Source organism: Tripterygium wilfordii, chromosome 18, assembly GCF_013401445.1.
Source record: "Tripterygium wilfordii isolate XIE 37 chromosome 18, ASM1340144v1, whole genome shotgun sequence".
Taxonomy (NCBI): Eukaryota; Viridiplantae; Streptophyta; class Magnoliopsida; order Celastrales; family Celastraceae; genus Tripterygium; species Tripterygium wilfordii.
In genome coordinates, this window is record NC_052249.1 from 10,143,580 (window position 1) to 10,170,034 (window position 26,455).

Sequence of the window (26,455 nt, forward strand, 5' to 3'; positions counted from 1 at the left end):
CTTCAATTCACTGAAGATTGTTTTTAAGGTCGAAACAAACTTGCATCAGTTGCCTAGACTAAATCCTCACTGAATCCTGATTGCTTAAACTTGCAACACTAGTTGTGGGCCCTAAGGCCCCATAAAGTAGAGCTGATCCAAATCGGGCTCTGAACTAGACGGGGACCGGCCCATTCTGGTGATTAGAGCCTATCCTTACGGTGGCCCAACCTTGGTAAATACCAATCCACTCAAAGCCTGCTCATGACAAAGGCTGTTTACTGTTTAGGTAACATATTCCTTCCATTGCAAGCTACAAAGCATCATGGTGGCATTCTTCAGAAGTCTTCAATAAACAAACATATGAAGGGCCCCGCGCACGTAACTAACGTATACTCCAAAACAACTCAGAGAAATGGGACGTTCATCAGCAAAAACATCGGATTCTTCGAACGATCCACGTGTCACACTCCTCACCATCTGATCCAGCAGTGGTCTTTGTATAGCCGATGTGGCACTCCTCTTAAAAATATCCTCCTAGCCCTCCCAAGAATCTCCAACACTTGTCTTTCACATGGACCCCATGGATTGGACAATCTCCACCACTGAATCCTCTAAGAAAATAAGAAAAGTGGCCCATATTGCGCCACCTCAGCCTGACCAACTAGAGGCCAATGGCGGCCCACCTTTTGATTCATCGGTCTTAGAGAGAGAAAAAGGCAAAAAAGAAAAGAGTCTTCTCTCTCTGCACTCTGAAGATATTTTTCGCGGTCCACAGCCAACGTTGGATAGCGCTCCTCTCTCCTCAGTTAATTCGTCAAGGTATAAGATATTTTCTTTTGTGCATAGTTAAAGAGGACCACGATCTCTATTGCTAATACTGCTCTCATTCTTAATTGCAACACTACTTCGTGAGAAAATTAGGGTTTCAGTTTCATTTCACTGTGGAAAACGGAGAATTTGATCATGGCGGCTGAGGTTGTGGTGAGGAGTGAAGGGGAGGTGGATGTGGAGAAGATGAAGAGGATGGAGGAGGAGGAGAAGAGAGGTTCATCAGAGGTAGTTAGGTGGGAAAGGGTTCTTCCTGGAATGGTACTTAGAGTTTTGCTTGTTGAGGCTGATGATTCCACGCGCCATATTATATCGGCTCTTCTGCGGAAATGCAACTACAGAGGTTAGTTTAGTTAGTTCTGTAGCTTGTAGATGATAGCGCTTGTGAGTTGGCCGGGGGAATTATTATGCTTGTGATTCAAATTCCCTTGTTTTATAGGCAATGGAAAAACATTGTTCCTTTGACAGGAATTGATTAGAACTTTTTTAACGAAGATTGATTTTGCTAGATGGAAGTGTGTTTATTTTGTAGATTTAGTTTTGCTTTTTGTTCTTTGAATAAATCAACTATGAAGGATACATGGATCAGATGCAAGAAATGGTGATTGGACAGGGAAATCTGGAAAAACGCTTTTCTATCTGGAGGATTTTATGGCTTCCTCTGCTTTAGTCGTTTTGACTGTATCAGGGCAGCGACTGTTGCGATTGAAAATACTTCTCAAACTGTTGATGCGTTATCAGTGATGAGGATCCTTTGTCTGTCTTTAGGATCTTAGTAAGAATAATTTCTCCATATTGTTTCGAGAAATTCAAAATTTTATTTGTTACTGAATGAAATTCTGTGGGATAGTCGTTCTGACCATGGATAGGTTACCTTTGCTGTTTGGCAGAAACCTTTGTGTCTCATGTAAAGTTCTGTTGCAGGTGTGGTCATATATTTAGTTGTTTCTGTGCATTGTATTTAGAATTTTCTAAAAGTTATGCAAGCTATAATTTATGTGCTTCTCATGGTTGTCCATGATTTCAGTTGGCTGTTTCTAAGATCTGAGCATTTACTTGTATATTTAATCTTCCAACCTATGAAATTTGAATTTATTATACCGCCTTTCTCATGGGAGGCCTGATTATTAAATAATGTGTTTTTTCAAGCAGTTTCTGCGGTTCCAGATGGGTTAACAGCATGGGAGACGTTGAGGGGCGGACCACATAACATAGATCTCATATTAACTGAAGTGGAGTTGCCATCAATATCAGGATTTGCACTTTTAACATTAGTCATGGAGCATGACATTTGCAAAAATATCCCAGTCATAAGTAAGTTAGTTTGCGTATATGTTATTAGCCATCTTTACCATCTTATTATTGGATTGGATATGAAGTTAAACTCGTTATAATTTTTACTTATTATCTTGCAGTGATGTCTTCTAATGACTCAATTAGCATGGTATTGAAGTGCATGTTGAAAGGCGCAGCCGACTTTCTCATCAAGCCTGTTAGGAGGAACGAGTTGAGAAACCTTTGGCAACATGTTTGGAGAAGGCACGCTGTATGTTCCATTATTTCACTTCACCTCACGCAATATCTGTTGACTTTTCTCTTCTCAGCTCACAAGCACACTACTCAAATAAACATGTTTGATATAATATTTAATCAGCTAACTCCTGAACATGTTCCTCCCTGTTGCACAGCCTAAAATTGAAGCCTCTTCTGAGAACAATGCAGCAAGCAGTCAGTCAAGTGATTATGCAGACTCTACTTACAAAGATGAGGAATACTGCGAGAAAGAGAGTTTTTCCCAAGTATGCCTTTTCTTTTCCTCAATACTCAATATTCATTCTTGAGTGCTCTGAAACATTGGTTCTTCGATATTAACTTGAGCATTTATGCCCCCAAGATGCCAAGTTTTAGGAAAATTGAAATTTTGGAAATTTTGTGCATAACCTGTCAGTTCCACTGATAGAAGCCTCATTTGAGTGTAATTCAGACCAACAGATAGTTTGATCAAATAATTCCTTCATTACATGCATTCGGTTAATTGAGTTTCTGCTTTTTGATTTTTGCGCTTTGCCATCAATTACCAATTCTGCAAGAAATGCAAATAGTTTTGCAAGTTATGAATCCTGTTTCCATGATATAATGCACGTCATAGCCCTTTGAGTGTTAGGAAAATTTGTACCCTTTGAGAGTTAGGAAAATTTGTATTTTAAGACTAGGGTATAATAGTTACTTTCACTAGAAAGCTAAGAGTATATGAAATTTATTCAGGGTCTTTCAAAGAGGAAGGTTGGAAGTCCTTCGAATTTAAGCAATACAAACAAAAAAAAGCGTGGGGAGTTTGTTGAATTAGATGAAGAATCAGTTGCACCTACTCCAGAAACTGAAGGTATGTGATAGTGTCTCATTCTTCCCATGTTACACATTCTCTCATTTGCTTCCCCTTTCATGAGTAAGTGAAAAGGAGCTTTCCCCTCTTAAAGTAAATAACGGGGGCATATGATATCACTGTTATTGCAGAAAGACAAAATAAATTGGGATTAGAGATTGGATATCAAGATGAAACTGATAGCGAGAGAGCATCGCGACATGATGAAGCCCATGCCATTCTGAAACCGGTGTTCCAGGCTATATATGTTGGACTGGAAGGCCATAGAGAAAATTTGAATATCCATAGTGACGTCGATTGCTGCAATGATGATGTAGCTGAAACTTCCCATGGAGTCATTGACTTGATCGGTACATTTGACGATCGCATGAAGTGTAATTATGAACAATTCAATGATGATGATGGCATAAACAGGATTGAAACAGCCCCACACTTGGAACTTTCTTTGAGAAGATTTTGTTCCACCAGCTCAATCGAGGTTCCCATTGAAAGGCATATACTGAATCATTCTATTGCATCCGCCTTTTCAAGGTAAAATCATTGTATCCTTTCTTTCATTTACTTCATTGTTGAAAAATGATTTACAGAAGCCTATACAGATCTTAGCTGCTGCATGGTTTGTTTTCTTGAGCTTCAAATAGGAAGCAAAAAAAAATGCATTTCCACTGCTACTATTTTCAGTTTTACCAACTTGAACTTTTGTTGATCGCTGAATTAATTAGTAGTGGTCTTTAGAGAGCTATATTTATACTGTCTGTATGACCAACACTTGACAAGCTGACTGAGGATAAAAGAGTTGATTCTTTAAGTTCTTTCAATGTGAAATTATGAATTACGATGGGATGTGCATTTCTATTCCATTGCATAAACTGAAGGGTATACACGTGTTTGTGTAATGTTTTTTTTTTTTCCTTTAATTGAATTTCGCACCATCGTATTTTCACTTAAAGGTATAATCATGGCAAGGCATGGCAACCGCTTTTTCCATCATCAACTGCTAATTGTAATGGGTTGAGGGAGGATGCAAATCTATCCCATGAACTGTTGTCCGATGAACTGCCTGACAATACCGGAGGCGATTCTCAACAGCTCGATGCAATTTCTACTTGCGATCAGGAGAACATAAGTACCCAGGTTGTAGGTGGACAAGCTGAACAAGCATTTCCAATTTATGTCCCCATTGCAAGATATGGCATGTGTGCAGGAAATAATCATGTTCTTACACGCAAGTACCATAAACAATCAGGATTGTCCTCTGTTTGGCCTCCGAAGGAGTCCTGTCAACAAGAACTGTCTGGCTTTCCTACTACTATCTCTGTTTCAGTTCACAACTCAGAACAAGTTTGTCACCGATCTGATGAAACTACCAATAATTCTACTGACCAAGCTATGCATGAGCAGAACAAAATTGACACCATGGAGGGGCCTGGATTTGGCTCTTCTGCTGCTGGCCAAAGTGCGACTAGTAGTTTGTGCAATGGTGTCAGGGATCATGATAATGACGGTGCATATGGAAGCAGTTTCAACGGAAATGAAGGGAAGTCCAATTTGCCCGTCATAGATGACAGTGGAAGGGCTCCAGAGAGCTTGGATGGCGGCAGTCTCATCCATGACAGATTTCTGGGGATGGATTCTCATCGCTTTAGCCAAAGGGAAGCAGCTTTAACAAAGTTTCGACTGAAGAGGAAAGAAAGATGCTATGAGAAAAAGGTATAGTAATAACTGTCACTATATTTTTCTTACCGCGCCTTGGATTTAGAATGATCATGGCGTCTATGCAAAATTTTTGATACTCTGATGCTAACTAAACATGGTGTTATTTTTAAAAAAACTAAACACGGTGTTGGGTTACTCCACTGGCCATGTCACTGCCAGCTTTCGCAGTTTCATATTATTCGATCGGATGTTTATGGCATATTTTAGGTTCCATCATTACAGTAGCTCTTGCCACTAGTAAACTAATCCAAAATTGTTGCTACATACTAAGATATAACTTCAGCTTTAGTACATTTACAGATTACTTTTAACATAGATTCAGTTAGAAAACATGCATTCTGCTTGGAGCTGTGAGAATAGCAATACTTGCTGCCCACATAAATGCATCTCTGCAATTAAATAATATTTGTTTTTTTTGTGCAGGTTCGATATCAAAGCCGGAAAAGGCTTGCAGAGCAGCGTCCCCGAGTGAAGGGACAGTTTGTTCGTCAAGTTCAAATGACACTGCAATAGCAAATAGCTGATGCTGATGGTTTCCCCTGAATCCTTATATTCAGTAGTGCCAACATACTTGTTGCTCTCAAGTGCGTCAACATCAAACTCCTGAAAAGAAATACGAGAGCAATGTGGAAGATTTTTGATAGCTTCTTTTTAATGCTGGTATGGATTAACAAAAGGTAAACAATTATCGTGCATTAGTCTCCTTTAGTGGGCGAAGTCGGGGCAGGTTGTGTTGAGGAATTGAATTTGTGACCTTTACCCTCACATACCTCTAGTGCTAGTATTGTAGCACTCTGTAGATATAACCACGGTGGTCTTGAAGTTTTTACCACTTTGGCTTGTTTCCTGTTCTCGTTAGATTACTGATTGTCGCTGGTTACTTGGTTAGGCATCTTTATTTGTATAACTATAATGCTATTGATGGGAATTATGCTATAGATTCTTCATTGATGTTGCTGTAACAATTGTTTACTAGGGAAGTCGCACACTCACACATCCGAAATATGGGATTTTGATGTGAGGTTTATATGGGCATTGGGCTCTTCAACCTCACAACCTAATTTTTGGAGTGTGGTTCTCTCAAGGTCCATATCAATTGGTATCAGATGTTACATCACGTCTCTCGGTTGTAATTGCACGGCGTAAGTGGTGATGTTGGCATAATAGTGTTCATAAACCAGAAAGGTGTTGATGCCGGTTCGTTGGGACTAGTTAGTGCAAAGCCAGCCCGCATGGGTGTTGGGGTTGCGAAATTTATATGGAGTTATGAGTACTGAACTCTTTCACCTCATAAATTAACTTTTGGAGTGTGGTTCTCTCGAGATTGATATTAATTAATGTGTATATTTCCGTAACATAGACATGACTCGTGTGTTCTGCTGCTCCATGACTTGTCTTTTTGAGAGTGGAGTTTCCAGTGGAGACCAAGATATGCATATTATATAGACGGAAAGGAGATAAAAGTCTTTATAGACGGAAAGAATGACGTGGGAGCATGAAAAGTGGGTCTAAAAACTGTGGGAATGCATGAATAGCCATCGAAATTGACTGTTTGACTCAACAAGGACTAACCATGTAGAGAAGTCCGGAGCCTCCTGGCTTAGCCACCTATTTCCTCATGCATGCAACTCAAACACAGTCATCTTTCTACATGTCGGCGAAGGGCTCCTATGCAATTAGAAAGTGATCTTTATTCGTGTTGGGTTCTGGTCATTAATCAACAGGGTTTTGAAGTGAACTCTCGGGCGGTAGTGCATTTCATCATAAGCCAATATGCTTTTTTATTGTGTATTCTATTTCAACTATCTCTTTTTAACTTTCTTCTACTTCTCCTTTTAGCATCATCCCTTTCTTTTCTACAATATAATACGAAGTTTATATTAAAAACTATAAGTGATATGGATCCCAGTTATAACAATGACTAACATGTCACTCTTTTATTCAATCACTTAAGTTTTATAGACCCTTACAATTACATCAACAAAAAACAAGATGAATTATTGGGATAACTGGATACCATCAGGCGGGATCCAAACATTTTTGCAAAAAAAAATCAATATATATAATATACACACTTTTTACCAAAATGCCACTTTAATGCAAGTGATCCAACTCTCCTCTCTTTACTTCTTTACTTCTCTTTCTTTTTCTCCAATAACACCCCATATTCGTCCCCGTCTCTATCTTTTTTTGTTTCTCTCTTTCTTTTGGCCCACCACCACGAGACTCTGCTTTGCCCTCTCAATCCCCCACTCTATAAAACCTTAATTATATCTCATTCTATGGCAGAAGAGCATCATCTACCGCCAGAAGAGCAGCATAACTCCTCACCCAAAATGACCCATGAAAAGCACTTTGACCACAGAAGACCACTCCGTGCCCTCTGTGCATTCCTTCTCATCTTCCTCCTCCTAGCCGGTGTAACCGTCCTAATAGTCTGGCTTGTCTACCGCCCACAAAAGCCCAAATTCACCGTTGTGGCCGCCGCCATCTACGATCTCAACATCACCTCCCCACCCTTCATCTCCACCTCCATGCAGTTCACCCTTGTGACAAGAAACCCCAACAGGAGAGTCACCATATACTATGACAAGCTCACATCCTACGTTTCTTACAAAAACCAGATGATTACACCACCAGTCGTTCTGCCTCCCCTGGTTCATAACAAGAAAAGCACGGTGGCGTTTTCCCCTGTGATGGGTGGGCCAGGGGTGCCTGTCTCTGCTGACGTGGTGAATGGGTTGACAATGGATGAGGCTTATGGGGTTGTGGGTTTGAGGGTTGTGATCATGGGGAAGTTGAGATGGAAAGCTGGAGCTATAAAGACTGGGAGGTATGGGGTTTATGTCAAATGTGATGTTTGGGTTAGTTTGAAAAGGGGGTTTGTAGGTCAAGTGCCTCTGCTTGGAACACCACTCTGTCATGTTGACATATGATGGATAATGGATTGAGCAGATGGATTCAAGTGTAAGGACAAGTTGTAAGCTCTAATTAATTTTATTTTCTCTTTGGGTTTATGTAAATTTTGTTAAATTAGTGTGCTTTATTTTGTTCTGTAAACTTTGTGCTTCTGCTGCTGCTTGTAACAGAGAGAAAGGCAGAGAAACAAGGATATAGTTTAGTTTCTTCCTTCTTGTTCTTCTCATCAGATTTCTTTGCATTTGTCATTTTGTTAATTAGTGTTCAGTACTGGGTGTATGATAATATTGAAGAAACACGTGGTGCTGCATGAAGCTGATGTGTCACCATCTGTCTGCCATCTGAAACTACTTCTGTAACTTATCCTTTTGGCATTTTCTAGCCCCTCTTATCCTTTTGGGAAGGCTTTTTAGTGCAGATGATTTGTTCTCTCTATCGAAGATTTATATCTTCGTGGTGTGGGTTTTTACTCTCCATGTGTTGAGTTGATTTGGCTCACAATTTATATTGAACAAGACAAATGAGTTAAAAATTTCGCACATACCAGCTTCCACCCAAAGATTGAATGTAGAAAACCCTCAAAAACTCCAAACGTTGAACCCAGAAAACCCTTACACTCAAGTCTCCAGCAAGTGCTGAGATCGGCACAAATGGATAGAAACCCTTACACTCAGTCTCCAGCAAGTGTTGAGATGGGCACAAATTGACAGGTGTGATATGTACTTTTTGAAAAATGTTACCTGTCTATTTAATCTCCCTTCTTTTACTGTTAAATTTGATGACCCCCACATTTGAATAACATGTCCTACTGAAACCCATCCACTGCATTAAAAGAGTCGCCCAGGAATGCAAAATAATTGGAAAAATGTAGGAGTACAATACCTTTCGAACCTGGGCGGAAATTTTGATACGCATGAGGCACAGCCAACAATCCCTCGGACTTTAACTTTTAACATATAGAGATGGTTCTCCAGGTTCTCTCCTGGTTTTTAAAAAAAAAACAAAAAACGCTACTATTAATAGAGTTCGGGGTCCCTGCAGTGGAGACTGTAGATAGTTTCTTGCACGGAAGATTGTTGGCAGTTTCTCATCTCACAGTCCAATCTGTTTTTTACTGCAGAAAATTACAGGGGTTTCCAATGCAGGGACGCCGAACTACTATTAATGGAGTCTTGGTCTGCCCAGTTGTACCTTGCTTTGGACTGCATATGTATAGTGTGCTTGTGTTAGGGAGTTGGGCAAAGTAATTCCACCGACGAACTTTTTGTAGGACATAGTAACACCTTTATTTTTGTATTCTTTGATACTCAAAAAACTTGAGGTCGTTGTAGATTGTTCCGCAAGTCCCAATGCGATGTGGTGAATGAGAATCAGATTCATGTGCAGGCAGCTTGATTATATTCTAAACTATATATATAAAGATGTAGATGCCCTCATAAGCTTGTAAATCAATCTTCAGGAGAACCTGCGTTAAAAGAAAAACTGCAACTTGTGGTGGCATCACATTCAACCTTCAAATGACAAGGACCACACAGTCTCTCAGAAAGGATAAATGAAAGCCCAACCAAATGGGCCAGGTTGAGCTCATTCTTGGTTAACCCAAACTATGCTGGTCTAGATTTTCACACTGAAATCAGCCCATTGCGTATTCTTACTTCTTACTTCTTAGCTTCAGCTTGGCCCAATCTGAAGCTGACATCAGCCCGTTCAGGCCCTAAAAAGAGAAACTATGTTATAAAGCCCAGCTTAGTAATAAATTTGGGCCTCTAGATCAAGGGTATAGTCCATTAAGCTGTCTGTAGTTGTACTGACAAAGTTAGTCTTAAACTATTTGTTGAGGCCGAGTTCATCAACTCTTTTTTTCGGGCTTCACAAAGAGTGACTCACCAACTCAGTCATAGAGGTGTAATTGTGTAAAGTGGTTCGGCCCAGTCCGAAACCACCCACAAGTGGCCCAACACTTTGGTGCCTGGGCTGGCTTGTCCGTCACAATTCTCGGGCCAATCTGCAAACTAGAAATTATAGGGCCCGGTCCGCTTAGAGTCCTATGGCCAGGTTGGCCAGGTTTTGCGGATCGGGCCTACTTTAATAAGAATTTGAAAAAAGCTTATGAAAGCTTCAGCAAGCCCGTGGTCTGTCCGTCACAGTTCGTGGGCCAACCCACAAACTAACAAATTATAGGGCCCGATCCACTTATAGCCCTATGGCCAAGTTTTGTGGACCGGGCCTACTTGAATAAAAGTTAAAAATGCCAAAGAAAGCGTTGGCAAACCAATCCATCACAGTTCGTGCGCCGGCCCACTCGGATCCCTAGGGGAAGGTTTTGCCGGCCGGGCTACACGGTTTCGTACTTTGGATTATTGTTTAGAAAAGCAAGGTGCAAACTACTAAACCTCGGGTGCCGAGGACCTCCCATTGTAATGCCCTTTATGGGTAACAAAAAAATTTTATTTTTATTTGTAAAAATCTGAAATATATAGTATTCTTCGTAACGAATTCAACGATATATTTTTTTATTCGAAACAAAAATCAAATTCGTCGTGATTAAAACATCGAATATTTTGAGTTTATATCTAGAATTGTCATTTTTTTTCATATTAAATTTAATTTTTGTTTCAAAATATATTATTAGGTTCGTTATCACGAATACTATACATTTATTATTTTTTTAAAATAAAAATAAAATTTTTTACTGTCCAAAAAGACTATTACAATGGGGCCTGCTATTAGAAAATTACAACATGCCCCGCCACTCGTAAACCACTACTACAACATTTATCACTGTCGCATATATTCTCCTCTTTTAAGGGCCGGCCTAGCACGGCTGGACGGGCTCGTCGACCTTGGTCAAGCGGACCTCCGGTTCATTTTACATCTCTACTCTGGCAGAATTAAGATTTTGGAAATGTATTTCTTTCTTTCAACTTTTAAGCCCGCTGACTGAGACATGACAATCGACAAGATATAATAATCCAAATTCCAAGTTGTGGATTGGAAAGACCAAAAAGAAAAGGCATCAAAGCGGCTTTTGAAAATCTTGCTAGAAGACTTTCAACGTCTTTGGTGCTACGAAAACAAAAGGGTAGTGTGGGCAGTGCAATAATGGAGTCAAAGCGTGATTGAATGGACAACAAGATTCACTTTTGACCTTCCGATTCGACTTCAGTGAAGCCATTATTGTGTGTCCCCGTACACAGCCAATCCAACGATTCGCTCTTGGTGGGTGCTGGTCAAAACACATCAAAGCTGGAGTATCATGATTGATTATTTATCTGTACGGTTACGGAGATAGGAGCATCTTACAACGATCTACCCCTACAACAAACAAGTTTCGAGGTTTGTCTCCTAGAGTCCTAGCCCTTTGTTAAGATTTCGATACCCTACGATCGGGAATCTCTGATTCTGACTCTCTCCCTCTCTCTCTCTCTGCAGGCCACACGTACCCCCCCCCTCCCCACATTGACCCCACCAGATAGGGCTTTATTGGTTAATCATGTCCCGACTCAATCACTGTGAAAACAGAGAGATTAATTCATCGCTGTGCCATGGACCATGGTTACCAATATTTGACAATTTTTTTTCCTTTGAAGCTAGCCAACTGATGAGGATTCGGTTCTCTTTTACAGGGTTTGTCGTTGGAATTTGATGCTCGAAGACTCTGCTGTTAGTACTAGAGACAATACTGTACTGCACTCTGCAGTTCGATCCTTTTTTTTTTACAATTTTTTGGGCCACACTTTGCTTGTTAGTTAAGACAATGCAGAAGAACTGTAGCTTAAGGCCACCCCTGCAATTCTGGACCACGTTTTGAAATCCTTCTTTTCATGGTCCATGGTGGCCTCTTGAGGGAGGGACGTGGTCACACTGTCATGACAAGTCAACCCGTGCAATCCAAGGCGAAGGGGGGGGGGGGGGACTTTCAGATGCTCCAAAAGAGACCCAAAAGAGAAATAATTGAATAGCTTGTGAAATATGAACACAGTTGCGCCCAAAAGGCGAGGGGGGGGGGGGACTTTCAGAAGCTCCAAAAGAGACCCAAAAGAGAAATAATTGAATAGCTTGTGAAATATGAACACAGTTGCGCCCAAAGTGTCCACTTTTAGACTTTCCACCATGTTCAGCGAGATACCTTACTTATAACAAAACAATGCATTAAAAACTGGATCTCTAGCTATTTAATACTACTAATATGTTTAGATATCATAAAGTGGACAATGAAGGAGCAATGATAATGTTGAAAATCTTATCACCTCTATATATCTCGCTTTCCCAGAAAAAGACATAGGCTCTTCTTCCCAAATCTGAGACCATTGTTCCATTGGATAGATTGTTTCGAAGGCCATATACCTCCCCAAGACCACAACTTCAATTATAAAACTCGAACAAAAAAACATAGCTATAGCTAGTGACCGACACCAAAGTGTGTGTGTACTTACCCCAAGTGTAGGGTATCGTCAAGTAATAAACCGGTGAGTCCGGTATCGATCCACGAGGAAGCAATGCAAATTTGAAGTGAATGATATGCAAATGACTAGCTAACACTAATAAACACAATGAATATCAAATAAAAGCAAGTAAAAGAAATGAGCCGAATGACTCGGTAGCATGAGCGATTTTGTAATCAAAGTAAGCACAAATTGGATTTAAAACAATTAATTAAAAACCTAGTCTCTAATCCGTCCCGGTGGTTACTCGGTTCTCATACTCAAGGTATCATTGCAAACACACACAACCATACACAATGCATTGTGTGATACTATCAATCATGCATATGCAAAGAGAATTGGGATATAAGACTTCAATTCATACATGTAGGCCATCGGGTCTCTTAATCTACGATGAACGCAAAGGGATAAGCACCTAATATTATGGATTAATGTTCCCCCTTGGGGCTCGGCTTGGCTAACACCCTAGTTTCACACTCAAAGATCAATTAACCATAACTCTCCCATGCACATTCCTAAATTAACCCAAAACCCCATCATCAATACACATAATTAATAGCTATGCAATGGAAAACTCAATTAATTAAGGAAATCATGCAATGGATTTAACAATTCTCAATCAAACACATTAGATGCAATCCCTAGACTAGACAATCCAAGAATACAATCAAATATGTCATTCTCATATATCCACTCACACAACTATCACGAAATTAAAAGAGAAGAATCGAAGCTACGATTCTTTGAACATACCTTGAGTAATCGAAACCTTGCATCCACCTTTCGGGATTAGAAACTAGAGAAGAGAACTACCCACTCATGATTGTTGCAATAAACATCCAATCTATTGTCATCTAAATCAGAGTTTATACAAAATCAAGAGAAGGCACCAAAAACAACAAAGAAAACTTAGAGAGAGAAACTAGATCTACACTACTCCTATGGTGGCTTCATGTTGGAGAAGTCAATCAATTCTTCATTAAATCTCAACCTTGCAATATGTAGCCGTTGCACTTGCATTATTTTCCAAGTCTAGCTTTGCAAGATTTGAGTTGTCATGTGCACTTGCAGCCATCTTTGACCATTTGATTAAACTTGCACCAAATCTTGACCTTGGTATCTCCAACGATTTTGTCATCTTTGACCATTTGATCAAACTTGCACCAAATCTTGGCATTGGTATCTCCAACAATTTCCTTTTAAATGTGTAGCAACTTGCAGCCATCTTTGACTCCAAAAATCAAGTAAGATCTTTTTTTAAGTCAAAAATTGCAAGCAAGAATGTTGTCTTATGCACAACCATTGGATTCACCTTTAAATGATCATCTTAACCCTTCAAGTCTTGTTGTAATCTAATCCATTCATAAAACAATTCAATCTCGGCCATAGATTAGTGTACCGTTGGAGCTTGTAGTCTTCAAGAATATCTTCATAATCTAAGTCCCGACACCTCACAGCAAAAAGTGCCCAAAAAGTGCTCCAACTTGCCCAATTCAGTCATTTAAGCCCGATTTCCTGCAGAACCAACGGGAAACATGTATAAGGGTAAAATTACTTTATTTAAACACAAATGAATTACTATAAGCACTAGAACCTCCTAATTAGATAGTATTAGGACCTCAAAATAGAGGTCCGGTCACACCCCCCAACTTAGACGTTGCTAGTCCCTAGCAATGCAAACACTTCTAAAACTAAAATTTGCTAAATAAAATCCTAACTCACTGACGTAGGCATCACGGTTGCATTTAGCGCATGCAACAAGCCTTTAAACCCCTAGGTCACCCTAGTGGACGAGTTGTAGTCTCGTGAGGGCTTATCAGAGCGATACCCACAAACACTTACCAAGGGATCCACTATTACTTTGAAAGCACCATAAATTATTCTTAAGTTCTCACATGCAAGAAATAGAGCTAATCCCCCAATTCCCCCGCTAGTCGAAAACATGCAAACTCTTTGGAAAATCAATCTCAATCCCCTTAAAAATGACCAAGAACATTTTATACTATGAAAAATATATGTGCAATCAAACTAGCAATCAAACTAGACAACTCAACACATTCACACAAGCAAAACCTTGTTATGGACCCTTTTGGTGTTCATAAATTCCCAATCCCAAATGTACACAAAAACATGAAATCATTGTGCTAAGTGAATGACTTACACAATTGAATTAAATGTATGTGTTTATGAAAGATAATTTTGGATGGGCATAGCTTTGAGAAAGAAATCACCTACAAGAGCAACTAATGCATTCACCAACTCACTTGCTTACCTTGGATCAAATTCATCAAAAGGTTAACTGGGTTGTAATGTGGTCATGGGACAAGGTAGGAAGAATTTGAATCTAGGTAACAAGTTGCAAGGTTAAGTTCAAACATGTGAGCTAAATTCTCATTTTGTCACCCCTTCCATTGTACCACAAATTCAAACACTTCTCATCCTTTACACACAAAGGATTAACTTTATTGCATACACCCTTTTTTTTTTTTTTTTTTTTTTTTTTTTGAATATAACATCATTTATACAACAACCCTCATAATTTTTTTTCTCATAATAAGGAGGGGTAATATCACTACCGATTTATTTTTCAAGCTCCTACTCAACCTTGCAACCAAAGATGGGAAATAGAAAATAGCTCACACAAGGCATGTAAGTGAAATCAAGAGGCTTAAAGAAATTTGGGGCTTATAATCACTCACAAATGAATAGGCTAAGCTCAAATCTCTCAACCTAGTGAATCCTTCAATCCTAAGTTCATAAGCAAGTGGCAAATACAAAAATCACACTTCTCAGTAATCAAATATAGTATTTGCAAAGCTATTGAAGAACACGCTCATAGGATGTCAAATGAATATCAATGAAGAGCATCACCCGAAACCCAATGTATATCAATGAAGAATGGTTCAAAAGAATGAGAAGGGTAAAAAGGTAATTTTTTAGACAAAAGAATCCAAAAAACGCAGTCATACAAATGCTTCAATGCCAAGATGTCTGCTTAACTACACAATTTTATATCAAACTAGGTCCCAATCATCCAAAGAAAGATTGATTACAATTATCCCACTCAATTGCATGTATCAACTTCACAAAAGAAACCAAGAAACCTACTCTACACTTGCACGTTTGAACAAGAATAATAAATTAACGTTCAAATTGGTAGTGAATCTCAAAAGCGTCTATCCATCCCCTCCTAAAGTCCATCTAGCATGTATGAACAACAAAGCACAACACAATAGGATAGAGGGTAGGAAATCATACCATACTCTTCAAAAGTGGTTGGAATCATGAGAAACGAAGCATATCCTGAAAAAGTTAATACCAACCACACTATCCAAGCATGACACAACAAGACTTTTTATTTTTATTTTTATTTTTATTTTTTTTTCAAAATTTTCAAATTTTTGATATTCACAAAAGCACACCAAAATAAAGCAAGTTTCACAATGAATTCACAATTCACTCACCCCCCAACTTAAATGAGACATTGTCCCCAATGTCAAGAATGAAAAACAAGGCAAGAACAAATTGTGAGATGCATTGTGAACATACAAAAACACACCAAAATTGAAATCAAATCAAAACTAATCACAACCATACTATGGTACAAGGGTGGAGTCTAACCATGACACATGGGAGAATTGGGATCCTTGAGATCCCAAGAACATCCTCATAATCACTACTCCCATGTTGAGGAACATGACGGACCACGCATGATTCGGTCCCTTTTTCCCGAAACTCACATGGAAAAAATTGTAATTGGGATTTGGGACGCCATACTTTTTTAATTTCTGTAAAAAATTTCTGTGCAAAGTAGCATTTAGAGGACTTTTTAAATCCACTTGGTAAAGGTAATTTTTTTGGTTTTTGAGGATGCACTTGGTATGATTCAACTTTGAGTGGGGAAGGCTCTAAAGCTCCTAAAAGAGAGGACAAAAATCCCACACCGTAAATAGTTAAGGATTTCAAAACTCCTTTCATAGCATCTCCCTCAATCAAAAGTTTACTACCTTTCTCAACCAATGCTAGTACAACCTCAATTGAATCATGTGCAAGTGTCAACTTTAATTTGTCCTCAACATGAGAGTGAATATAAAGCTTAGGGATGTACTCAATTGCCCTCCCAAGGTGTAACTCATTCCCTTTTGGTCTCACTTTGTTCTCCTCTTTCTCTTCATTTCTCTTCTCTTCGCTCTTTTCCTCAACCTTTTCAACTTGATAATTGTCCTTGTCTCGACATGATTTATCTCCAACTACAACATTTTTCACCTCACCACCCACTTCTTCCACTAATTTCTCATCCTCACTTACCTTAGGAGTCATGGTATTGTCAATTACTATCCCACTCCCTGAGGTAATGATGGGTTGTTCTTGTTCTTGCACATCCAACCCCTCACTTGAAGTTTCGAATTGAAATTCTAATGTTTGAGTGATCTTTGTCAATTGGCTTCTTAAATCTTCCAAGGCTCTATTGGTTTGCTCACGAAATTCAAATCTCCTTTGATTAACCTCCAATTGAGCTTCCATGAATATTTGAAGCGTATCCTCAAGTGATCTCTCTTGGGGTGGGGTGCATGGTTGGTAAGATGGTGGAGCTATACATTGGTGTGAAGATTGTGCTTGCCTAAAAGGTTGGTACTCATGTGCATGAATGTAGTCAAAAGGAGGAGGTGCATGTAAATTTTGTCCGAAGGGAGCATATTGTGGCACTTGTGGCATTTGATAATACATAGGTGGGTAGACATTTTGTGGGGCAAATTGCGCCGCATTGTCTTGTTGAAGTGGTTGAGGTGCATTTTGCAAAGCATGCTCAACTTGAACATATTGCAAATTTTGGGCATTGCCAATTTGGACATCTTGCCCTTGCACCGGATTCATCAACTCATCAATATTCACATGTTGCAAAAGACGACGCAATGCATCAAGATTCATATCACCCCCACGTACACTCCCCGCGTCACTCACATTTATATCACCACCTATCCCATCTCTATTAGACCCATGCCCACTAACATTATCTCTAGGTTGAGACATGATGGCAAGGAACAATAGCAAGTAACACACAAAAGTAGCAATCAACCACGTCAAGTAACACAAGATTTTTTTTTTTTTTTTCAATTAATGAACAACCAAGAACAATATTAAGCAAGAACAAGAGCAAGGATAGGAATAGAGCAACAATCAACCTTAGGAACAATAACACACCAAGATGTAGCAAGTAGTGATAAAAATAAAAATGCACAAAGCTCTCTCAAACAACGTATCACTACCAAGCAGCAAACAAGGTGGCATCCATCGCCCACAGGAATCTAAGTTAGCCCCATCCGCCAAGTTCTTCTCACAAATTTTTTCTTTTTTTTTTTTTCTTTTTTTTTTTTTTCAGCAACTACACTAATTCAACTACACTAGAAAGCAAGTAAAAGGAAGGAACGAAGTTACCCTTGAAGCGTGACCGTGCTCCTTCCTTATTTGATGACGTTTAATAGCATAAAGCTAGCATCTACAAGCCACCCAGCTCCGTCTTTGACACTCACTTCCCCGGCAACGGCGCCAAAAACTTGACCGACACCAAAGTGTGTGTGTACTTACCCCAAGTGTAGGGTATCGTCAAGTAATAAACCGGTGAGTCCGGTATCGATCCACGAGGAAGCAATGCAAATTTGAAGTGAATGATATGCAAATGACTAGCTAACACTAATAAACACAATGAATATCAAATAAAAGCAAGTAAAAGAAATGAGCCGAATGACTCGGTAGCATGAGCGATTTTGTAATCAAAGTAAGCACAAATTGGATTTAAAACAATTAATTAAAAACCTAGTCTCTAATCCGTCCTGGTGGTTACTCGGTTCTCATACTCAAGGTATCATTGCAAACACACACAACCATACACAATGCATTGTGTGATACTATCAATCATGCATATGCAAAGAGAATTGGGATATAAGACTTCAATTCATACATGTAGGCCATCGGGTCTCTTAATCTACGATGAACGCAAAGGGATAAGCACCTAATATTATGGATTAATGTTCCCCCTTGGGGCTCGGCTTGGCTAACACCCTAGTTTCACACTCAAAGATCAATTAACCATAACTCTCCCATGCACATTCCTAAATTAACCCAAAACCCCATCATCAATACACATAATTAATAGCTATGCAATGGAAAACTCAATTAATTAAGGAAATCATGCAATGGATTTAACAATTCTCAATCAAACACATTAGATGCAATCCCTAGACTAGACAATCCAAGAATACAATCAAATATGTCATTCTCATATATCCACTCACACAACTATCACGAAATTAAAAGAGAAGAATCGAAGCTACGATTCTTTGAACATACCTTGAGTAATCGAAACCTTGCATCCACCTTTCGGGATTAGAAACTAGAGAAGAGAACTACCCACTCATGATTGTTGCAATAAACATCCAATCTATTGTCATCTAAATCAGAGTTTATACAAAATCAAGAGAAGGCACCAAAAACAACAAAGAAAACTTAGAGAGAGAAACTAGATCTACACTACTCCTATGGTGGCTTCATGTTGGAGAAGTCAATCAATTCTTCATTAAATCTCAACCTTGCAATATGTAGCCGTTGCACTTGCATTATTTTCCAAGTCTAGCTTTGCAAGATTTGAGTTGTCATGTGCACTTGCAGCCATCTTTGACCATTTGATTAAACTTGCACCAAATCTTGACCTTGGTATCTCCAACGATTTTGTCATCTTTGACCATTTGATCAAACTTGCACCAAATCTTGGCATTGGTATCTCCAACAATTTCCTTTTAAATGTGTAGCAACTTGCAGCCATCTTTGACTCCAAAAATCAAGTAAGATCTTTTTTTAAGTCAAAAATTGCAAGCAAGAATGTTGTTTTATGCACAACCATTGGATTCACCTTTAAATGATCATCTTAACCCTTCAAGTCTTGTTGTAATCTAATCCATTCATAAAACAATTCAATCTCGGCCATAGATTAGTGTACCGTTGGAGCTTGTAGTCTTCAAGAATATCTTCATAATCTAAGTCCCGACACCTCACAGCAAAAAGTGCCCAAAAAGTGCTCCAACTTGCCCAATTCAGTCATTTAAGCCCGATTTCCTGCAGAACCAACGGGAAACATGTATAAGGGTAAAATTACTTTATTTAAACACAAATGAATTACTATAAGCACTAGAACCTCCTAATTAGATAGTATTAGGACCTCAAAATAGAGGTCCGGTCAGCTAGTTTAGTGATTTCTTAATTATGCTCATCGTAGTTAGAGTTGGGGACTCTAATTCTTTTGATAAAAAGATATCTAAGTAAGTGGAAAAGAAGACTTAATTTTCAAGTGGAGACAAGGGGGGTAATGATGAATCGGTTGTGATGTTGGATTGAACCTAAAAAGGCTGTAAAAAGGGTAGAAGAAACGCGAGAACCAAAATGAAAAGGTGGTAATAGAGCTGTGTAGAGAGTGACATGTCGCAGACAAGACGTAGTTTTTGATGGATGCTCTTCCTTTCTATCTTATTCTTTCTTCACATGGGGATGCGTGGCATACATTATAGCTGCCATAAACCCTAAAATCCTTGCCCATTTTGCAGCTCAGTCTCTCTCTCTCTCTCTCTCTCTCTGTCTTACTCTGACCCTATATGACAATTCTGAGATTTGGAACGTGCTCTCTACTCCCTTTGACTTTCATCTAATTTCCTCAATACCCTTTTGCTATTCCTCTTCCTTTTCTTCTATTGTCCCAATCATAATTAGTTATTATACATGATGTTTAGTGAATTAGTTCCACCTTATCTCGGCCAAATTCAGTTTTATCAACACAGTTTCATAGACTACAGGGAATCAACTTCTGATTACCTAACGGTTATGAATGATCTTAATTCTTGAATTTTCTATGTGTCCGTCTATCATATTAGATCGGTCAATAATGTAAAAGATAAAATATTCACCCCTTCTACAAGTTCGAGTTTTTTTGGAGAATCAATTTTTCACATGGTATCGACACTTTAAATCCAGAGGCGAGGTCCTAGGTTCAAAACATACCTCCACCCAATTTTTTTTAAAAATAAAATATTGCTCATGTTGGGTCTCAAAAAAAGCCAAAAGTCCAATCCCAAAGTGTGAGAGAGTATTAAAGTATTAGGCCAATCAATAATATAAAAGATAAAAAAATTCATCCCTTCACCCGTTTGAGCTTTTAGGAGAGAATCGGTGTTTCACAGGTCGAAGGTTGAGTTTACTTGGTGATGGTCATTTCCTATGTCTTGTGATCAGGTCAGGATCCATATATGGCAGCATACATCAAATTTGTAAGAGTTGGAGGTGGCAGGATTCGAAACCAGGAGAGCAGGAAATGTTTTGTATTCTTGTTTTTCTGAAATTTAAACTTGTCAGGACACATGCAAGTTTGCTGAAACTTGGCATCAATCAACTCTTTCTGCAAATAATCCGTACCCCTATGTGTTTCTTTGTCTATTTCTATAAAATTCATGCACCTTTTCTCCTTCTGTCTTCACCAATTCTATCTACTGTAGTGTGAAATTTATCAACTTAATTACCGGATTTCCATTACTAGCTTAAAAAAAAAATGTAATTAACTTCCCTGTTAACTCTAAGAGAGTTGGTTTGATGATAAATTGGTAGGATTAATACTTGCCTTCATGTCAAGCAAATTTATTTGAGAAGCAGAAAAGAAGTGTTGTGGGCAGAAATTATTAATGGGATCGAGCTCATCAGAATAAATTGAGATTAATTACCTTCAGTACCCACTTTGACAACCTCCATGGAACCTACATCTTCTTTTCTTGAATTTCTCCTGTTTAGTTCAGAATTAGCACTTTTGGTTTTCTTCTTTTGGATCAATAACATCCAGAAATAGCACCATTTCTTGCAGGTCCTCGAGTTATAACCATAGAATGCAAACTCATCCTGTACCAACATACATACATACATACATATATATATAATATAGGTCCTTGAATGCCATCCAAACCTTTCCTGTTGATCTAAATTAGACAAACATGGACATGCATTAGCTTTAATAGAAAACAAAGAATTAATAAGTTTTTAACAAACAATAAGGTGTTACCATAAAAAAGAGAGGATAAAGATCTCAATTATCCTAATTACTAAGGTGTATGCACAAGATTTAATGTCTATGTGATGGGCTCTACATGTACACTGAATATTGTGAATACACCTCAACAGCTGGGATAACTGAGATCCGTTGCACTTTCGTACCATCAAACCTATGAGGGAATTGGACATAGCAAACTCTTTGCATTTGTCAATTCAAAAAGAGACATCATTTGCACCCGGAATTATTGTGTAAAAAATCTTGTCTCATGTCAAGAGTTATAATACATAATTATTTCTAGTGATTTGCACTAGGTCTCAACTCACGTGATCTATCAGGCAAATTTGTGCGTGTCTAATCCGCTCCGAGTTTCAATTTAATGGGACGTCTGCTCACCAAAAAAACAAAAAGATTATGCAAATCCATTTGAAATTGAAAGATACTTCGTTTTTATTTATTTATTTTATATCTCCTTCAACACTTTAACATGGTGTGCCCCACTCATACGACACAAAATCCAAAATAAAAATAGAGAACGTTACATATATTCATCTGGTTACAAAAAAAAGGGAGCCTTTTTCTGATCAAGCAGTAAACATCATCTACACTGTCATGCACCCTCGTCTGTGGTGCATTCACAGGCTACAGTACGCACCTAAAATCCTGAAATTGACTAATAATTTGAAATTTAGCTGAACATTTGATGAACGGCTGCTGCAATCTCATCAGCTGATCTTAGCTTGCATTCATCTTCTATCTGCAATTACCACACAAAAAAATGGCAAAGGAAGTTAGAAATCAAGGCTTCTTCACAGTTTAGTCTAAAATTAAAAGGTTGACTGACTCCAATCAGAATGGCATTCATTACCTTGAGATTGAAAGAGTAAAGAATGGTGTACTGTGAGGAAGTGATGTTAAGGTGTAAGACAGCTAGCCGGAGATCCTCCAAAGCAACGATGACTTTCAATAACTGGCCAGGTCTCCTTGGGCCCTCAATCTTCAAGTTGACATGACTTTGTATCACAGTCACTTCAATTTGTGCCGTTTCTGGTTTGGTCTCCTCCTTTGCTTCTTCACTGCCAGCATTTTGGGGCAATGGTTGACGATTCAGCGGAGACTGGGACGTAAGCAACCCATTCGATGAAATGTCTGACCCGGCTTTGGCTTCTGCTTTTCTTATTCTCTTCTGAGCTTCCAGTGACTGTAGAAGCTGCTCCATTTCCTTCACGAAGTCTATTGCACCACCAATAATCGACGCTTGGTCACCCTGAATCATATAACGTTTCAAATTTGAGAGACCAAAAATTCAATACTACTCAACATAAAGAGAACTAAAGATACAATTTTTTTAAGCTTTAACCGCTTAAGAATGTAAAATTATTCATACCCTTTGAATGTAAGTGGGAGGAATGAGCGAGCGGAGAGAGTTGAGATGGTCATTCATTTGGCGACGGCGGTTGCGTTCGACTGTAATGTGGGTTATGCGCTGGTTCTCTATTTCTTCTTTGTCCTTGGTGGGCTTCGTTCGCTTTCGCTTTTTCCTTCCTTTTGTGACTGGGGAAGATTTGCAGTCCTGGGCGACTCTGGGTTTGGTCTGCAGTTGAGGCCACGGAGGGGAGCAGCCTGAGTTACCTTCTCTGCAACATGGTTCCGCAGAGCTGGGTAGTTCTTGGTGGAACCCGGAGCTTACACCTTCGTGGCTGGTAGTAGAATGTGGGTTTTGAAGATTCTTGCTTTCAGATTTAACTGGTGAATGTAAGTCCACAATTTCATGGGTGATACAGCTTTCAGGCTCAACTGTTTGAATCTGTGTTTCCATTTCAGGCATGTAGGTGTTTATCTCCCATGGCTTCTTCAGGTGTTGGAGCCTCAAAAGTGTCTGAAAGTTGGGTTCTTTGAGGGGAACAAATTGTGGATGTTCAACACTTTGAAGCATCTGGAGGAAAGGCATTTTATCTTCTAAGCTTGGGTCTAGGTAATATGGCTCTTCTTCCTCAAAACTCAGGCTCTCTGTGTTGAGAAATCCTTGTGGTAAACAGTACTCCACATCCGGATGCTCCCCTATGAACTGCCAAAAAGCACAAAAACAAAGCTTTTGAAAAAAGAAATAAGAAATCCTTGGCAGGCTTAGCACCTACTCTCCAGAGAAAGTCTTAATGGAAAACTTCTGTCATGTCATGTAATGCAGTAATGGGTAGGTGGTTCAGTCTCAACGCGCACACACACACAGAGAATGAGAATGGAATGTTAAAGAGGAGAGACAGCAATGCAGATGTTAGTATTTTCCCCAAAACTAACCAGATGCATTGAATGCAAGCATTTGAAGGAGTAAATGCAGTCCATTTCTTGATTCTACAAATGGGTTTCAATGAAAGAGAAAGTTCAACTGAACTGAGACAAGTAAACATACCCAAGGATTAAAGGGTCCTTGGAGCTTCTCCATCAAAGAAGTGCAGAAGTTGTTGAAGTGGTAAGCCTTAAATTTTTCTCCTCTTTTCACTCTCTCTCGGTTACCAACATTCCCCTAGTGATTCCAACAGAGGAATAGTAATAAATGTAACCCCCAAGAAGCAGAACGAGACCCCATACCCTAGTAGCAGTGTAGCACACACATTTTGCTCTTAAATAGAATACATTAATTGCTCTGGGTATCTCACATGGAAACCATAGTAGAGATAGTAAATAGCTCTGAGTTAACAGAGGTAAAAAAATGGTGGTGCTGAGGGAAACATGGATGGGGTTAGATAAAAACGAAAGGTTGAAATTAGTCTAAAGAAAAGATAAGTATTGGACTCCTCTTCCTCCTCCCTCTCTCTAGAAAGAAAAGCTTTTGGAGAGAGTCCTCTATCGATTATGTCATCCGTCTGATGATGGGTCATTCCTATATTTCCCCAACTCACCTTTTTGGGCCTTTTTATAATTGGGTACGGTCCCTATTCCACTCTCATTCACATGGGGCTCCAACCTATGTACCAGACAGCGTGCCTTGCGACTTAGGGCACATTATTTATAATTGAGGGTAGGTCCTGTGCAATAGTGCACCGTAGTCCGGACTATCAATAGAATAATTTTTTTTAATAAAATTAATAAATAGCATATACTTATCATGGTGAATGATACACATGATGGTTTGGTTCATAGACCACCGGGTCTACCCTAGACCCATTTATTTCCTACTTTAGTTTCAGCGTTTCTTCTCTCTTTTTGTCATTTGTACCAGAAAATTTTATCCCTTTTCACGCTTACCTTTCTTAGCTTGTGTAAAAGTGTTAAGTAGGGATTGCCAATTAGAATTTCAGCAAATTATATGTTTCACATTAAGAGAGAGAGAGAGAATTGTGTTGGAGCTCCAACCTGAGATTTCTGTTGGGGATCAAGACTTGTCCCTGTAACCAGTCCTTCGCCCCGTGACCAAAAGGTTATAACTTATACGTCCAACTAAGTTCAAATTATTCGGTCCATCCATCTTAAACTCCTAATGGTTATTGGGAGTCAAATGTGAGCCTCCCAATCATCATAGGAATTCATTTCACGAAAGTACAAAATTACATCTAAGGATACATTAGCAGCCTAGTAAATTGCAAACCCAAATCTAGGAAAATAGACACTCATACCTAAGAACAAAAAAAAAAACAATACCGGAATAAATTTGAATAACATTGGGATGAACTGGATAAAACTATCGCGGGATGAACGAGGACAAACTAAACAAACAAGCACAATTGGTCTGGATCAGGTGTTTTGGCTTCCCCTTATCAAGATTTAACGTTGGAAAGACCGATATTTAGTTCTAGATCTAAGAGCCCCATCACTTTACAGGATGGATTTGTGTCGCTAGACCAAATATGAAAACAGATGGTCAAGAAAAATAGATAGATGGAGGAGATCTAGATCCAAACTGGTGAAGAAACTCAATAGCATACCTTATTCATCACAAAATTAATTTTAAAAGATAGATATACATCTGGAGAGGAGAAGAAGTTTCTGATCTCTACTCCTCCCCATACTGCCATTGAAAATCATGTTAAATCATGATTTTTTTAAAAAAAAAGACATATTAGAGTTTATTAGGGGTTAGAAATTAGTGTTTAGAGTTTTAAGATTTATGGTTCAAGATTTAGGGCTTAACTTTTAGTGTTTAGAATTTAAAATTTACGGATTAGGGTTTAGACTTTAGAAAACCCTTTTTTTCCCCAAATCTACAATATTCAAACATTGTGAACATCAAAATACTTAATCACATATTTTAATTCATGATTTAACATAATTTTAAAAGAGAACTGGATCCAAAATTAGAGCCCCTATCCCCGTTAAAAGCAGGCTGGTACGCTCATCTTTCGTCAACTTACGACCGTCAGTGGTTATGTCTCGAAAAAAATTATTGTGTTGGGGGACCAATGCTACCAGATGCTGCTTCTCTTTCGCATTAATTATGTCGGACGCGGAGTGAAACAAAAACTCAGACTGGTCTTTCATTCATGTCTTTTCCTCTCATTAAAAACATTCCAATTAACAATTTAACTCAAGTCATATGTACCATCCATCACCCTATATTGGACCCAGTTTTGACTGGCAGAACAATTTTCAACCACCAAAGCCTTCTGATTTTCCTAAACAACCTTCACAAGTCAAAAACTCACAGGTAATTGCCTCACTATCAAGCCATCATGAAGCCTAACAAATGACAAAACCACCATATATATGTCCCTTCACCACTTCACACAATTTACAAAGAACAAAAAAAATCCAAGAAAAGTTAAAAGTCTAGGAATCTTATCAATATATAAGAAATGTGGCATCCATTTCCACCTATAAAACTATACTGAACCTTGTAGCCACACAACCTGATGCATTCTCTCCTTGATAAATCTGCTAAGCATTTCAACTTGTCTTGTAGCTGTGACAAGGAAGCTTTATCTATTCACACAATCACACCACATAACAATTGGATAGCTTACTAGTTACAAAACACCATTGCATCATTATTTCTCACAGAAAAGAGCAAAAATAATCAGGCATTGGATCCATAAATCCTTATAAATGATAAATCATCTCCTAATCTTAATGGTTGAACCTTCTCTCCAACCGGGACTGTGCATCTAT

General features: G+C 38.8%; 3 protein-coding genes across 4 annotated transcripts; 2 read left to right on the forward strand and 1 right to left on the reverse strand.

Moving 5' to 3' along the window:
• Window positions 1-662: 662 nt before the first annotated feature.
• On the forward strand, window positions 663-5,864 carry LOC119983542 (two-component response regulator-like APRR3). Of its 2 annotated transcripts, XM_038827202.1 has the most exons (9): window positions 663-801; window positions 904-1,153; window positions 1,963-2,124; window positions 2,226-2,356; window positions 2,499-2,609; window positions 3,076-3,193; window positions 3,325-3,724; window positions 4,144-4,903; window positions 5,333-5,631. In XM_038827202.1, exons 2-9 carry the CDS (start codon window positions 946-948, stop codon window positions 5,420-5,422), a joined length of 1,980 nt encoding a protein of 659 aa, XP_038683130.1. In that variant the 5' UTR covers window positions 663-801; window positions 904-945; the 3' UTR covers window positions 5,423-5,631. The 2 variants fall into 2 exon arrangements, with proteins under 2 accessions (XP_038683130.1, XP_038683131.1); XM_038827203.1 differs by having other exon boundaries at window positions 721-1,153; window positions 5,333-5,864.
• A 1,209-nt stretch (window positions 5,865-7,073) lies between these two features.
• LOC119983891 (NDR1/HIN1-like protein 12) lies at window positions 7,074-8,142 on the forward strand. Its single transcript, XM_038827629.1, has one exon. The coding sequence runs from the start codon at window positions 7,192-7,194 to the stop codon at window positions 7,843-7,845; it is 654 nt and encodes a 217-aa protein (XP_038683557.1). The 5' UTR covers window positions 7,074-7,191; the 3' UTR covers window positions 7,846-8,142.
• A 13,649-nt stretch (window positions 8,143-21,791) lies between these two features.
• On the reverse strand, window positions 21,792-24,210 carry LOC119983985 (transcription factor bHLH67-like). Its single transcript, XM_038827726.1, has 4 exons — window positions 23,763-24,210; window positions 22,740-23,420; window positions 22,221-22,619; window positions 21,792-22,109 (listed from the first exon to the last, which is right to left on the reverse strand). Exons 1-4 carry the CDS (start codon window positions 23,793-23,795, stop codon window positions 22,041-22,043), a joined length of 1,182 nt encoding a protein of 393 aa, XP_038683654.1. The 5' UTR covers window positions 23,796-24,210; the 3' UTR covers window positions 21,792-22,040.
• Window positions 24,211-26,455: the final 2,245 nt, after the last annotated feature.

Coding starts and splice junctions, on each gene's coding strand:
- LOC119983985 (XM_038827726.1), bottom strand. CDS start 23,795: ATGGAGAAGCTCCAAGGACCCTTTAATCCTTGG. Junction 22,620..22,739: donor CTCCCACTTACATTCAAAGG/GTATGAATAATT, acceptor TATATGATTCAG/GGTGACCAAGCGTCGATTAT. Junction 22,110..22,220: donor TTTACTCTTTCAATCTCAAG/GTAATGAATGCC, acceptor TGGTAATTGCAG/ATAGAAGATGAATGCAAGCT.
- LOC119983542 (XM_038827202.1), top strand. CDS start 946: ATGGCGGCTGAGGTTGTGGTGAGGAGTGAAGGGGAGGTGGATGTGGAG. Junction 1,154..1,962: donor GCGGAAATGCAACTACAGAG/GTTAGTTTAGTT, acceptor TTTTTCAAGCAG/TTTCTGCGGTTCCAGATGGG. Junction 2,357..2,498: donor ATGTTTGGAGAAGGCACGCT/GTATGTTCCATT, acceptor CCTGTTGCACAG/CCTAAAATTGAAGCCTCTTC.
- LOC119983891 (XM_038827629.1), top strand. CDS start 7,192: ATGGCAGAAGAGCATCATCTACCGCCAGAAGAGCAGCATAACTCCTCA.